General features: G+C 39.2%; 1 protein-coding gene and 1 long non-coding RNA gene across 2 annotated transcripts; one reads left to right on the top strand and one right to left on the bottom strand.

The window, feature by feature from the left end:
- Positions 1-956: 956 nt before the first annotated feature.
- On the bottom strand, positions 957-3,953 carry LOC122058600. The gene is made up of 2 exons (XR_006133854.1): positions 3,618-3,953; positions 957-1,188 (listed from the first exon to the last, which is right to left on the bottom strand). It is a non-coding gene; the product is annotated as an uncharacterized LOC122058600 (long non-coding RNA).
- A 6,120-nt stretch (positions 3,954-10,073) lies between these two features.
- Positions 10,074-10,985, top strand: LOC122059045. Its single transcript, XM_042621751.1, has one exon. It carries the CDS (start codon positions 10,074-10,076, stop codon positions 10,983-10,985), a length of 912 nt encoding a protein of 303 aa, XP_042477685.1.
- Positions 10,986-15,761: the final 4,776 nt, after the last annotated feature.

The raw sequence follows: 15,761 nt of genomic DNA, 5'->3' as shown, positions 1-15,761 counted from the left end.
CCATCATCTATTTGAAATTAATTCCCCATTGTCATGTCTTTAGGGCTTCACTAAAGATGATCAGAGATGGAACCATAAAAAAGATACTATGCAAAGTGATGTCCATGAAGGGACAAAGTTGTCACCCAGAGTGAAATCAAGCGGTGGGATTTTGAAACCTAATGTCGGAGGGTGAGAGGAGATCAATGAAGTGCTTGTCATGTCTTTAGGGCTTCACAAGAGATACAAGATAATTAGGAAGAAGACTCACAGCCTCGAGAAAAAATATAAAGAGTTTGACGTTCCTATACCCCCAATCGTAGAGATACATAATCGATAATGAGAGAGCACGCATGCTAAAAAGAAATTAGGGCCGAGATTGATAGTTATCGGGGGAAGAAAGGGTATTTACATCTAAAATAAAGGATAAATTATAAAGGGTATCAAGATTCTAGGAAATTAAGAAAAAATAGACAATAAATAGTAATGAGTTGCTTTTTCGTCCTCTTCCTCTTCCTTTCTTCTTCGCAGGTATACGGAGCAGAGGTAGTTGGGGCACAGTAGCAATAGTCGAAGCATATTGTAACCGAAGGTCATTATAGTAACTTAACATGTCCATAAGGGTAGATTGGCCATTTAACAAAAAAATGACTGATAGCATCATCATTTAACGCCTTAAACCTAACGGAATGGGTTTTTTAGATATAATTTTGAGAAAGTGAGGGGTCCACTAGACATTATTTTCATTTTTAGGGGTCACTCCAAGTTATTTTCAATTTTAAGGGTGGTACTAGATAATTTCCCTTTATTTTATAGTTGATGCACAATCATTCAGTCCTTGTCACACCCCGCTTCCAATAGGCCAACGTATGCGGCACCGGATACCCACATCCAGTCAGCCTAACCCTCCAGGATTATAGATGCAGTAACTTAATTCACAAACGCTGCCAAAATCACAACTAAAATTAGAGTACGTATATAAAATCATAAATAATACATATCACTGGTGATTCGTTGAGATGTCAGACACATTAGTACAAGCCCAATGACATCAACCCACAGGTATAATAAACTACATCTTACACAATTCATAAATATTTACATAAAATAATAGCAAAGTAACGTCCATTAGAATCCATGTGCCTCGCAGACACAAGCCTCATAACCACCACTGAAATCCAAATCTTGCCTTAGCACCGGTTCCACCATCTAAAAAGAAGAATCCACATGGAGTGAGCTTCACAAGCCCAGTGAAGGTGTGCAGGTAAGCACACATAGTACAAATGATGCCATGCATGCTCCATACAGTAGTTAAATGATGCATATAAATCCATTTCGCTATAGTACTTCCCTATTTCCATTACTAAGCCCATCATTTGATACTAGTGCTACGCAACATCGGGCTCCAAAGATATAGGCTAGTTGCAAGTCGGAAGTCTGTAGGTCTCGGAATCTTACACATTGGTGACCCCGTAAACCTCCAATGGTAACCCCTACAGCCATGGTTCTGAAATCCTACACAACGATCACCTATGCTATGTCCGCCTCTGAGTATAGTTCATCGTAATGCAAACTTGATAGTCTCGTCAGACATACCACCCCCTTGGATTTACCCAGTACCTAACCCCCTACTGGCAAGTGGAGTAACACTTGGGCTGTGATATCCTAACCATATGTATTCTAAATGATTCAGGAACAATCACCATACATCACACACAACATCCATATACACCGGGCACACGGTGCTGGAATCCCCCTTCAGCCTCACCATGTCCTATCTCACAAATTTACCTCCACAAATCCACATACTACTATCAATAGTTCACAATATATCCACAATAATCAAATAACAGGTAAACAAGATAAATAAGAAACAAACATATGACATGTCCATACAAACTGAAAAAGTAATGCAAAAACACTCCTCAAGTTAAAGCCAACACCCACTCACCTCAGAACACGAAATCCGATCGTTACTGCTGAATTCCCATCACTGTGTATCCTCACTAGGTAATTTAGGTTCCTATGTAAATGGTGTACAATATAATTAATACAGTAACCCTTGGGTACCCTAAACATACACCTCTGTACAGCCTTTATGCTGAACTGTACAGACCCCCACTAGCCTATACACCAATCCTATTTTCAAACCTTGGGAATGCCTCCCATCCTATTGGGCAAGGGATAGGGCACCAACAGGAAAAACAAAGGCTGAACAGATCTGCCGACACTCCACCAGTAGGTGGGCTGCAGAGCCAACAGCTGACCGCAGGCACCTGCTGGTGCTTGCTGTCTGCAGAATTTTTCTGCCCAGCTAGCTCTCTGACTGCTGAACCTGTTCTGCTTGGGCTGTGCACAACAGGTCTGACGGCTAATGCTCTCAGAAGCAAGGGAGGGATCATAGCATGCTTGTAGGGTCACTTCCCAACCCAATTGGTCACTAATTTCAGCAAGCAACGGACAAACCCAGCATGCTAACAAATTTCTACATAAACCGCAACCTAATCATTCATATAGTTAAACCTGGGTTTCTTACCTCATCTAATAACTTAAATAGAGCTGGACAGCTCTAGGAATCATGGCTGAACTATATTCCAGCTCCAATTGAGTCCTATTGAGAGGGATTACCAAGAAAACAATGGGAATTTCAATATTTACCCAGTTTTCAGCCCAAAGTTCAGCAACTTGACGTTGCTGGGCTGCAAGCCTGGTTTTTTCCCAATTTTTACCCATTGATATGGAGCTAGACCATGTTAGATAACATGAATTGATCATGCTCTAGCTCCGATTAAACTCAATCAAGGAAGAATTATAAGATTAAGAAAATCTTAAGAAAATTCCCAACTTTCACTTGCAAAATTCAGCGAGGATTAATTTTATAAATAAAACCTCAATTTGGCTGGATAAATTTACAATTAGCAGCACCAATTACCAAAATATTACCATGCATGATGAATTCGCCAATTATTAGGGCTCCCAGAGATGGGTCAGAGATGGGTTTGGGTCTTTGAACCCACTCTACACAATAATTTCTTCTGTGGGATGGTGGTCCCAGTTCTGGGAACTTGTTCTCCAATATGCAGATCTCAAACCCAACTTTTGGGTGACCACAGGAATGATATACAGATCTGTTCACATCCCCATATTCATATTTAGCTTGCCTACAGTACCCAATTTAAAAATTCAGCAAGCCTTTTGCATAAGCTTCATCTCTGTAGCTGGGTTTCCAGCTCTGGGATGGAAATCCCCTACATGAAAAGTCTGAAACCAGTTTTGGGTGACTGTAGAGACAGTACTAAGTTTATTTACTGCCCAATGTCATGGACAGCAAACACAGATAACCAATTTTCCCTCTACAGCTAGATTTTCCAGCTCTAGGTTAGCAATCCCACATATCCTAGCCAAATTCAGCTGTGAGAGACTGCAGAGACTTGTAGAAAACTAAATTCTACCCACGTACTACAGGGGCAGCATACATGCATATACATATTCAGTCCCTGTAACTAAATTCAGTTCAATTCCCTTGCATGCAGTCCAAGGTTCTCAATTCTGGGTGGCTGCATGCTTGGGAAATGGATTGAACTTCTATTTTATATGAATAAGACCTACTGTACAGAAATTTATAGAGATGAAATTACCTCTCAGGACAAGTACAGCAGTAGCACAACAGCACATGCAGTAGTAACTCAGTTGAAACCAAATTTGGACAGCGGTAACACAACATTTGCAGCAGAATTTCATCTTGGACAGCTCCAAGCTTGCCAGCAGCCATGCACAGCAGCTCCTTTGCTTGCACCATCATCTACTCTACAACAGCAACAGGAGGACAGCAGTAGCATACAATCTCCATGCAGCCCAAGCAACTCCAAGAACCAGCTTTCTTCTCCTTCTCCTTCTCCTTCTTCTATTCTTCCTCTCTTCTTCCTCTCCTTCTTCTCCTTTCTCTTTTCCTCTCCTCTCCCCAACAATTTCAGTAAATTGGAGGATAAAATGAACAAATGGGAGTATAAATTGGTATTCATAATGGCTATGTTTTTTTCCCATTAAGGCCTGTTTGGCTGCAAGGTCTAAAATCCTTAAATTGCATTAATCCTTAATGCTGACATGTGGGCCCACCTGATCTTTGGCATGTCAGGTGCCACATGACCAAGATTTGATGCTTTATCGGCCTATGTGAATGGCCGAGGCATGCCCACGAGGTTGTGGGAGCTACTGAGCATTAATACAGTTTGGCTGCAAACAACACCCGATGGTCATCTAAGTGACCTGCCAGTGGCCTCAATTATCCCCACCAAGTAATCATTTACCCTGGTATCTTAAGTCAGCTAGGTTCATAACCTTGGGAACCCAAAGTAGGCTCATTTCCTTTAATCAATTGAATTCATATACATAGATAGAGTAGGGTAACCTTACCCTATGAGTGCACTTCACTGGCCAAGTAAGTAGCCCAGCTACCCTCAGTGCCACTTATGACCTAACACATGAGGCATACAGCTATGTTTTGATACAGGTCATCAGCCCTATTGTTGTGCCTCAGTATCAAAACCCAATTCTTGGACCAGCCTTCTTAGCCAAAGAAGATCACACACTCCATGAGCCATGTCTCTAAAATTTGCCTCTACACTAGACCGAGCCACCATAGATTGCTTCTTGCTCTGCCATGTAACCAGGTTTCTGCCAACAAAAGTGCAATAGCCTAATGTAAATCTTATATCAGAGACTGAGCCAGCCCAATTTGCATCAATGAAACCTTCTGTCTTTATGTGGTTATGCTTGGCAAAAAGTAGTCCTTTTCCTAGAGAGGACTTCAAGTACCGGAGGATGTGGTAGTGCCCACTCTTGGGAGCATGCATAAACTGACTCACCACCCCTACTGCATAAGTAATGTTTGGACGAGTCAAGAACAAATAAACAAGCTTCTTGACTAGCCTTTGATATTTCCCTGCATCAATAAGAGAAGGACCAACATCTTCCCCCAGCTTATGATTCTGCTCAATAAGAGAACTTGTAGGCTTACAACCTAAAATTCTTGTTTCTTTCAAGAGGTCTAGAATAAACTTCATTTGGCATATATTTATACCCTTCTTGGATCTAGATACTTCGATCCCCAGGAAATACTTTAAGGATCCTAGATCCTTGATCTTAAACTGTTGGGCTAAATAGTTCTTCAAATTGGCTATCTCAATTCTGTCATCTCCAGTTACCACAATGTCATTAACATAGAAATCAAAGCTGTAATGGTGCCATTACCACGCTTAGTGAATAGAGTGTGGTCAACCTGACTTTGAAAATAACCATTCTTTAGGATAGCCTATCGGAACTTTTCAAACCAGGCCTTTGGAGATTGCTTAAGTGTTAGAATATTTGTATTAGGGGTACAATAGGATTTGTCTTATGTTAAGTGTCCTTATATGTATTTTCTCTTATTTCTCTTTCACCTCCCTTAGGGAAGAACTTGTAATTCCCTAAAACAATATTTGAACCTAATATTGGTGAGATGGGCAAGTTAGCTCATTCACGTTTTTTTCTCATTCCCTCTTCTTCCCTCATCTCTAACCCTAGTCTTCCTTATTTCTAACTTGGTATCAGAGCTTGTATAATGGTTTGAGAGTCGATCAAGCATCCCGATTCCATTCTTCAAGTCTCTTTTGGAACCCTAGAAGCAAAGGGGTCCATTAGAGGCTATACTATATAAGAAAAATCTATAGCAAGGCCTAATGGAGTTCTAGAATCCACTTGAAAATAGTTGGAGGGAGTTTGAAGGACTACAAAGACCATTTGAAGTCCAAACTGAGAAGAAGACTGCTTCATAGGTTTACCGCCAGCCAATTTTTCTCTTCATTGTTTCTCTCTCATCCGACATTGGTTGGGAATGAAACCTTGCTGAATAAGGTCGCCCAAGGGTCTTATATGATCCCTCTAAACCTCAGTTATTAATTTGTTGTGATGAAGGAGCACAACTCCATCTACTACTTGCTGTCAGGTACCATTTTTCCCTTGTTCTGGGTTGTTTCTGGCCTGCATAGCTGGCAGTGAGGTTGCTGGTTCCATTTTTTGGATGTGCTCTATCCTATGGTGCTTGTATGAGAGTTTTAGATGAAGCTCCACAATTGGAAGTGAGATTTGTTGATGTTTTATGAAGATTTCATGCCTCTTTAGCTAGCTGGAATTTTTTTTTGGGGTTCTGAGAAGACAATATTTGGGACTTGTGTATCCCCTTGGTTTGGATCTCCATTAGTGTTGTTTGAGGAGTATCTTTACAATATGTCTGATCTCACGAAACCTCTAGAAGCTACATCGGGTGGGTCGAGTAGTACCAACCCAAGTTCAACTGTCTTTGACAACCCTAACACCCAGATTTCTCTTGTGAAGTTGGATAGTACCAACTACTTGGATTGGTCACACTCTGTGAAGCTGTCCCTACGGAGTAGAGGGAAGTTAGGATATATTACTGGGGTTATCAAGGCTCCTACTGCTGCAGACCTGGGGTACCAGAAATGGGAGATTGAAAACTCTACTGTTATGACTTGGCTACTCTTCTCTATGAAACCTGAGATAGGTAGGAGATTTATAAGGAAGGAGACTGCTAAGGATATTTGGGATAGTGTCTCTAGGACCTATGATAGGGTATATGACTCTATGTAGGTCTACCAACTTCTTCAGCAGGCACTCTCCATAAAGCAGGGGACTAAGTCAATTTCTGACTACTATAACACTGTTATAGGACTCTGGGAGGAGTATGATAATTATCGAGATATTCATTTGACCAATCCTAATGATGAAGCCAAGGTCTATAGATCTCTTGAAAAAGAGCATGTTCTGATACTTCTGGGTGGGTTGAATTCAGAATATGAGCAGATTCGGGTACAGATTTTGGGCCGGTCACCCCTACCTACACTTGATGAGGTGTGTAGCTACCTTCTGAGTGAGAAAATCAGGAGAGGTGCCATGGATTCTACACCTTCACTTGAGCGCTTTACTCTTTCCTCCACTTCTCACAGAGAATGGCGTGGTGGTGGCCGAGGTCAAGGGATGTCCCGTGGAGATGACAAGGATAGACGACAGTGTAATAATTGTGGAAAACCTGGATATACTCGAGATAAGTGTTGGGGTCCTTTATGGATGTCCTAGTACACGTGGTGGATCTACTAGCACATGTGGTAACCGCATAGGAGGGGCTACAACCCATGCTACTATGACAGAGACTGATACTGGAGACTCCTCACAGGCAGATAACAACTCCTTGGATGATATTACAATGCTTCATCAGTTCATGTCTCAGCTTGATGGCCCATCTACCTCACAGGATACCTCAGCTTTTACTATGCATGTCACCACCACTTTACCTTCTATAGTTCCATCATGGGTCATTGACTCTGGTGCCACTGACTACATAACTGGTATGTCCCATCACTATGACTCTTACTCCACTTGTTCTGGTAAGGATAAGATTCGGGTAGCTGATGGTACCTTCTCCTCTATCTCTGGTAAAGGCAGTATCCCTATTACCTCTTCCATTTCACTTACTTCTGTCCTTCATATCCCTAACCTTACCCTGAATCTATTATTTGTGAGCACTTTAACTAAAACCTTGAATTGTTGTATCACTTTTTTCCCCTCTCATTACCTTTTTCAGGATTTGGTGACGTAGAGGATTATTAGCAGTGGACGTGAGGAAGGCGGCCTATATCATCTGGAGCCGCAGTTCCCTTTTTTTACTATACCACAATCCTATGCATATGGCTGTAGTGATGCTAGTTCTATAGACTCTGTGATACTTTGGCATCAACGTTTGGGACATTCCTCTTTTGTTATTATGAGGAAACAGTTACCTCATTTATTTACATCTTTTTCTTCTTCTCACGTAATTTATTGTGAACCATGTACTTTTGCTAAACATTATCATTCATCTTATCCTTATCCTAGTTAGCAATTCGGCTGAATTATTCGGTCTAATCGATTTTTTTTCGAATTAAATGAAAAATTATGACCGAATCCGAATAAAAAATAAAAAATCGGTAAAATTCATGGTTTTTTCAAAAGTGAATATAAAATGCGAATAAAGCGTGATGAACCGGATTAAACCAAATTATTCGGTACCATTAGCCCACTTAAAAAAAAATAAAAATAAAACAAAACAAAACATAAAAAAGCAAAACCGAACCCTGAAGTCCGCGTGATTCTTCTTTGGAAACCAAATCCCTCCCATCTCTTGCCCTCTCTAAAAATCGTCGCTCGTCGGCTCGCCGCTCTCCCTCTCTGAAAAAACAAACACATCTCAGGCTTCTCAGCTTGTAGACCCATCTTAGCTTCTTTTGGTTCTGCGGCTTCTACCTTTTTACGAACTCTTACTGTCTTGCTGCTACAGGCTACCGATGACCTCACTCCTTCCGAGTTCTGAACTTCTGATCCACTTCCTTCCTGTGGACTCTTGCGGCTATGGGTTAGTAATCATCCTCCTGAATAGTGGCAGAAAAATAATTTGATTGTTTAAAGGAGAAAACAGTAACTGTTGGATGTTGGAACTCATGGTTGTCTGCAATCAAGGGATTCTTACTAGATCGCAATTAAGGATCTTTGCAGCACATGTGGATTATCTCAAACAATTTCTCTTAGCTTACCCTATGGGTTACCTCATTCGTCTCTCAATCTCCACCGTGGCACCACCATATCTCTTTTTTCATCTCATTATTGTTTTCTCACCAGAGCTGGGAATGTCTATCCAGTAAAAGCCTCACCACTTCTAGGTGAATTCCAAACCCTAATTCAGTCTCTCTCTCTCTCTCTTCACGCCATAGATCATCTGTCATAGGAGTTTTTCTCTGATTGTATCTAACTACCCTCTCTGTGTTAAATTTGCATTTGATTGTTGTTCTGTTCTGTAACACTTCTATAGTTCTGTTTTATAGGTTTGTATTTTTTTTTAATTGAATGAAAATTTTGAACTAAATGATGTTGCACAAATTGGGCAATACGAAACTTGTAAGAAATTGGAGCAATCAGAAATAAAAGAAAAATGATATCCTCTATTACGTAAGTCTGCTACCCCACTTGGCTATTTCTATCACTATGTTATTCTCCTCTAGAGTTTATCTTGGATGATTCATGTTCTGGATCAGAATATATTTTTTGGTTCTTTTTTTTTTTTTTTTTTTTTTTTTTTTTATTATTGGAGGTGTTATACCTCTGGCATATCGGGTTATTCAAACTTAGGTTTATCATATTAAAATCTCTACATCAGCACAGTAAACGAATGAGTTTCTGCTAATATGTTCTACTCATAATACAAAAATCTTAGTCTTTTTGGTATGTTTTCTTTGGACAGCACGTCAAGAGAGGTTTCCTTGATTATAAGGTGTAAATGACCCATGCTATTGTAAAAGCTATGCATGTTGGTGGGAGTGGACTTGAAAACTTGATTCTTTAATTATCCAAAGGCTATTTGCTTATATAATGTAATTATTAATATGATTTATTTGTTTGTTCATATGAAATGATTTTTATGTTATTTTTTTTGTGTTTCAACTTTCAACAAATAGGAAAAATGGGGAGACAAAAAGATAAGTTTTGGCAACATGCTGAGCCACTTGATAGTTCACATTTCAAATGCAAATTTTATGAAAAACAAGTTTATGGAGGGGTCACTCGCCTCAAGTATCATTTAGCTAAGGTTAGTAGTCATGATGTTGCACATTGTGAGAAAGTATCTGATGATGTCCAAGCAGAAGCTCTTCTTGCTATTAATTCTGAATCAAGTAGTAAAAAACATAAGAGTTGTTCCAGTGGTGAGAGTATAGTTGGTTCCTCTCCTTTGACTTCTTTAACTATAACTAGTCAAAGGCAGTCTACAATAGAGGAAATGATCCCTAAGATGGACAAACCAACTTGGGAGAAATGTTTGCGTGACTTATTTATTAAAAATAAAATTTCTTTTAATGTTGTTCAATCGGATGCTTTCATCGAGTTTGTGAAGTGCACAGCCCGTTATGGTCTTAGTGTTCCTATTCCAAGTTATGGAACCCTTAGCAAGAAAGGACCTTGAAAAATATGCTGAAGAAGTAAAATTTTCTTGGAAACAAACTGGTTGCACAATTATGTCTGATTCATGGACTGACTTGAAGAAGTGGTCTTTTCTTAACATGATTGCTTATTCCCCGGGTGGTGCTCTCTTTTTGAGGTCAGAGGAGTGTTCTCATGCTAGATTGACTGGTCCTTATATATTTGTTATTCTTGACAGAGAGATTCAAAGTGTTGGCCAAAATTTAGTGGTTCAGATAATTTCAGACAATGCATTCAATTATTCCAGTGCACTTGATACGCTTATTGGAAAGTATCGTTGGTTGTTTAAGACTCGATGTGCAACCTATGGAATCAATCTAATGTTGAATGAAATCTATGAAAAGGTTTTTTGGGTTCAAGAATTTTTTGATGAGGCAAAAAGAATTATTGACTACTTGTACAAGTCAATAATTGTCTTACAATTGATGAGGAGTTTTACAAAGAAGGATCTAAAATATCCTTACAAAACTAGATTTGCTTCAAACTTTTTAATGCTTCAGTCAATTGTTGAAATGGAAGAGAAGCTTAGACTCCTAGTTGCATCAGCTGAGTGGAGGAGTCTAAGAAATTCTAGATCTGTTGAAGTAGATAGAGTAGTGTACACTATTCAAAGAGAGTCGTTTTGGAATGATTCAAAAGAGATTTTGAGATTTATAGAACCAATCATTCGAGTTCTTCGTTTAGTTGATGGTGATGGGGCTACATCAGGATATTTGTATGAAGCAATGGAAAGAGCCAGAGAGGTATTGGAAAAGCTTTATGAGGTTGACCATCGGTATAACCAAATTTTGGATATCTTTGATAAGAGAAGGGATAAAAACATTTTAGGTACCATTCACTATGCAGCTGCTATTTTCAACCCTACTTATTTTTTAAGTGAAAGATTAAAAAAGATTCCCCAATTGAAAGAAGCAACTAATTTCATTGGTGAGATATTGGTTCCATAAGATGAGAGGAGAGAATATTATGGACAATTGGCAGTATATCACATGAAGTCTAGAACTATTTTTACTCATAGTGCCAAGACGCTGATGGAAACTAGTCATCCTCGTAAGTGTAATAATTACTTTCTTTTTAAAAATTTTAGTTTATTCTTTCTTATGTAAATATTACTTAGTCATTTAAAATTGTATATTTATATATATTTTTTCTTTTACCAATGACAGGGGTTTGGTGGCATATGCAAGGTGATGTTATTCCTATCTTATAAAAGTATGTCATTCGAATATTGAGCCAACCATGTAGTTCTTCGTCTTGTGAGAGAAATTGGAGTGCCTGGGATGCGCACAAAAAAAAAAAGAGGAATAGATTGTCAGCAGCGATATTAGATGATTTAGTCCACATCAGAATGAATTCGTTGATGATGAAAAAGAGGGGTGAACTTGAACAAAAAAACATGTTGCCCATTAATCTTGACAGTATTAGTGTCAATGATTTTGATCAGAGCATTAAGGATGTTGAAAAATAACTAGAGAGATTATTGGATGATGTGGATGATAGCATCGCTGAAGACTTGCTATTTGGTGCAAATGCTGGTTTTACTGAGAGCGAGACTTAACCCTCAGATACTATTATCTGATTTAGTTAAGTACTTAAGTTGTGGTGATGTAATAACTTTTGTTATGCTTTTGTGGATGTTTTGCTTTATTTAGAATAGTTTTTCCTTTTAAGCATGGATGATGGAATCATGGAACTAGGTGAGTCATGGATTGAATGATGTGATTTTGAACTTTTATATTCCTACAAGACAATTTCTTTAGAAATTGGATTACTGTAACTATTGTTTTCATCACCCAATGACAACTTTTTCCTAGTTTTTCATTGTATTGTATATTTGAACTACAGTAATTTGCTTTTTCTAGGTGTACATATCAAGTTAATTACTTGATAAATAAAAAAGATACAATAAATTATAAAAAAAAATGTCCGAATTTTTTGCCCGACTTTTATTTTTGTAATCGAATAATTCTCGAATCCAAATCCGAATCTGATTTTTATTTTGTCCACTTTTTTGACCACTTTTTTTACCGAACCCATAAATTGACCAGTTGAATTATTCCAAATAATTCTCCGTCCAAATAGTTCCCGAATCCGAATTTGCTAACTATGAATCCTAATCATGATAATAGATCTGTTGCTCCTTTTCACATTGTGCATATTAATGTTTGGGGACCTTATCCCATTACCTCCCTCTTTGGCTATCGTTATTTTGTTTCTTTTGTTGATGATTTTTCTCATTGTACTTGGACCATTCTTATAAAGTATAAGAGTGATGTTTAATGATGCCTTCAAATTTTTTTTATAAAATGGTGCATACTCAGTTTGACTCCAAAATCAAAATTGTCCGGTCTGATAAAGTGGGGGAGTACATGTTTGGTGGCCTATAAGAATTTTTCACTAACAATGATATTATCCATTAGCTTGCTTGTGTTGATACACCCCAATAGAATGGGGTAGCTGAGAGGAAAAATTGTCATTTGTTAGAAGTTGGTAGAAGTTTTTGTTTGGTATGCATGTGCCTAAAACTTTTTTGTCTGAAGCTATTCTTGCTGCAACTTTCCTTATTAATTGCATGCCTACAAAAATTCTTGGGTATCAAAACCCAATTGCCCTCTTGTCTCCTACTTTCACACTTCCTCTAAAGGTGTTTGGTTGTGTTTGTTATGTGCATGTTAACAAATCCTCCTGCACCAAACTCGATCCCAAGGCTTTAAAATGCCTCTTCCTTGGGTATTCTTCCACCACCAAAGGCTACAAGTGTTATGACCCTTTCTCTCGCAAAGTGATTTCTCTCCAAAGATGTCACCTTTCTTGAGTCTATCCCCTTACTTTGCACCTCATCAGCATCCTCTTCAGGGGGGGAATGGAAATGAAAGTGAAAAGGCTGTTGATGCCATTCCATTTCTTATCCCATTGCCTCTTACTCCTTTCTCCTTTGATATTGGTAAACACAAAGAGGTGGTTGATGTTGCTACTGTGGAGGAATATTGTACAGAAAATATACCTATTATTGTGTATATAAGAAGGACAAAGAAGACCTGCCAAGAATCCTCTTTGGATCCACATCCTAAGCTTCCTATTCCTAAGTCAGGTAACATCTCCTCTCCTCATTTCGATTTGGATCTCCCTATTGCAGTTCGTAAGGATAAGAGAGCTTGCACTAATCCTATAGCCCAATTCGTTTCCTATGATGCCCTTTCCCTTATAGGTGTTACTTTTACAACTACTCTTTCCTCTGCTTCTATTCCCAAGATTTTTACTGAGGCTATGTCAGACCCCAAGTGGAAACAAGCCATGTCAGAGGAAATGATGGCTCTTGAGAAGAACTATACCTGGAAACTGGTTAACCTTCCCAAGGGGAGAATCCCAGTTGGATGCAGATGGGTCTATACGATTAAGTACCGATCAGACAGTGCTATTGAGAGGTACAAGGCAAGATTGGTGGCTAAAGGGTACAGTCAAGTGTATGGAATTGATTATCAGGAGACCTTTGCTCCTGTGGCCAAACATAACTCTATAAGAGTCCTTTTATCTATGGCAGCAAATAGAGATTAGCCATTATATCAGTTGGATGTGAAGAATGCCTTTCTCTATGGAGAATTAGAGGAGGAAGTGTATATACAGCCCCCTCCTGGCTTCAAGTTTTCGGCAGCCGATGGTAAGGTGTGTCTCCTAAAGAAGGCACTTTATGGTGTGAAGCAGTCACCAAAGGCTTGATTTGAGAGGTTCAGACAGGCCATTCTAAAAAAAAGATATTCCCAGAGTCAAGCGGACCACACATTATTTACCCAGAGAGATAATGGCACTATCACAACATTGATTGTGTATGTTGATGACATTGTGGTAACTGGAGATGACAATGAGGAGATATCTAGATTGAAAACTTATCTGGCCAAACAGTTTGAGATCAAAGACCTAGGACACTTGAAATATTTCTTGGGTATTGAAGTGTCAAGGTCTAAGAAGGGAATAAATGTATGCCAAAGAAAATTTATTCTAGATTTGTTGAAGGAAACAGGAATGCTGGGTTGTAAACCGAAAAGTTCTCCTATTGAGCAGAATTATAAGTTTGGAGAGGATTATAGTCCTTCCCTTGTTGATGCAGGAAAATACCAGAGGCTAGTGGGGAAGCTGATTTATCTATCTCTGACTCACCCAAACATTTTTTATGCAGTGGGAGTAGTGAGTCAATTTATGCATGCACCCAAGAGTGGGCACTTGGATGTTGTGTATGGTATCCTCAGATACTTAAAGTTCTCTCTAGGAAAAAGGCCTTTTGTATGCCAGGAACAATCACTTGTGAATGGAAGGCTATTCAAATGCTGATTGGGCTGGATCCATTTCTGATAGGAGATCTACATCTAGTTATTGCACATTTGTGGGTGCTAACCTGGACACATGGAGAAGCAAGAAACAATCGATTGTAGCTAGATCCAGTGCAGAGGCTGAATACAGAGCAATGACTTATGCTATTTGTGAGCTCACTTGGTTGCGTCGGTTAGTTCTTGAGTTGGGGTATGACACTGAGGGACCTATGAGACTCTATTGTGACAATAAGGTAATAAGCATTGCTCACAACCCAGTGCAACATGATAGAACAAAGCACATTGAAGTAGATTGACATTTCATCAAAGAAAAGATTGATTCTGGTAATATCTGCACTCCCTTTGTGAGGACAATGGACCAATTGGCAGATATCTTCAACAAAGTACTCACTCCTCACTAGTTTAGTACCCTCTTATGCAAGTTGGGAATGTATGACATTTATTCTCCAGCTTGAGGGAGAGCATTAGAATATTTATATTAGGGGTACAATAGGAATTGTCTTATGTTAAGTGTCCTTATATGTATTTTCTTTTATTTTTCTTTCACCTCCCTTAGGGAGGAACTTGCCGAGAATGGGCAAGGTAAAAACCTTGAAACCAATGTGGTAGGCGCGATCCAAAAATCACCGTCGGTAAACACCTACCGTCACAACCATTTGTGATACAGCCAGATGTTCCCACTCAGAAGGCTCCTTGGCCAAGAAGACAGTTTATAGAATTGAAAATTCCTTTGGCAGCAGTATATGAAAAGATAAAGAAGCAAGGACTATTAGGAACAGTATCTCCGAGGGTACTCAGTAATCCTCCCCCAACTTGGTACAAGGAACATGAGTATTGTGCTTATTATACTCAGAAGGGACATACTACTGAAAAATGCATCACTTTATAGCATGCAATCAAAGATTTGGTAGACAACGGGACCATTGAGGTTAAAGTAAAATAGCCTCCCAATGATCATGCAACAATCAGTGTATTGGAGGAAGAATCAATGGAAAGTAACCCCACTCAACTCATCAAGTCACAGGCTTGAAGAGATCACTTGAAGAAAACCCCTGGGAAAGAAAAGCCATCAGAAGAAGAGTCAGAGGATGAGGATTAGATACCTGCCTTCCCTCCTTCGTCACCAACCCCGAAGAAGAACCCATCGCCTCATACTCTCACCATACCACCAGAAAGTAGGACCCCCTTTATCATCCTATCATCCATTACCTTCATCAGAATACCCTATTTCCTACATCACATCCCTTTCATATCACCCTACCCCATATCCCTCATCACCCTTACATCATTTCCATGAGTTGATAGACAAACCATTAAATCCATAAGAAGGATGGTTTGGCAGGTACAGTTGAAAGGATATGCTTGTATTGCCAGAATCTCCAAAGATGACTTCATCAA

The sequence above is a fragment of the Macadamia integrifolia genome, chromosome 13 (genome assembly GCF_013358625.1).
Source record: "Macadamia integrifolia cultivar HAES 741 chromosome 13, SCU_Mint_v3, whole genome shotgun sequence".
Lineage (NCBI taxonomy): Eukaryota > Viridiplantae > Streptophyta > Magnoliopsida > Proteales > Proteaceae > Macadamia > Macadamia integrifolia.
The sequence above is the reverse complement of the archived record's forward strand: the minus strand, read 5'-3'. Positions and strand labels throughout refer to the sequence as shown.

Bases quoted from the DNA above. Each gene is read 5' to 3' on its own strand.
- LOC122059045 (XM_042621751.1), top strand. From the start codon at position 10,074: ATGTCTGATTCATGGACTGACTTGAAGAAGTGGTCTTTTCTTAACATG.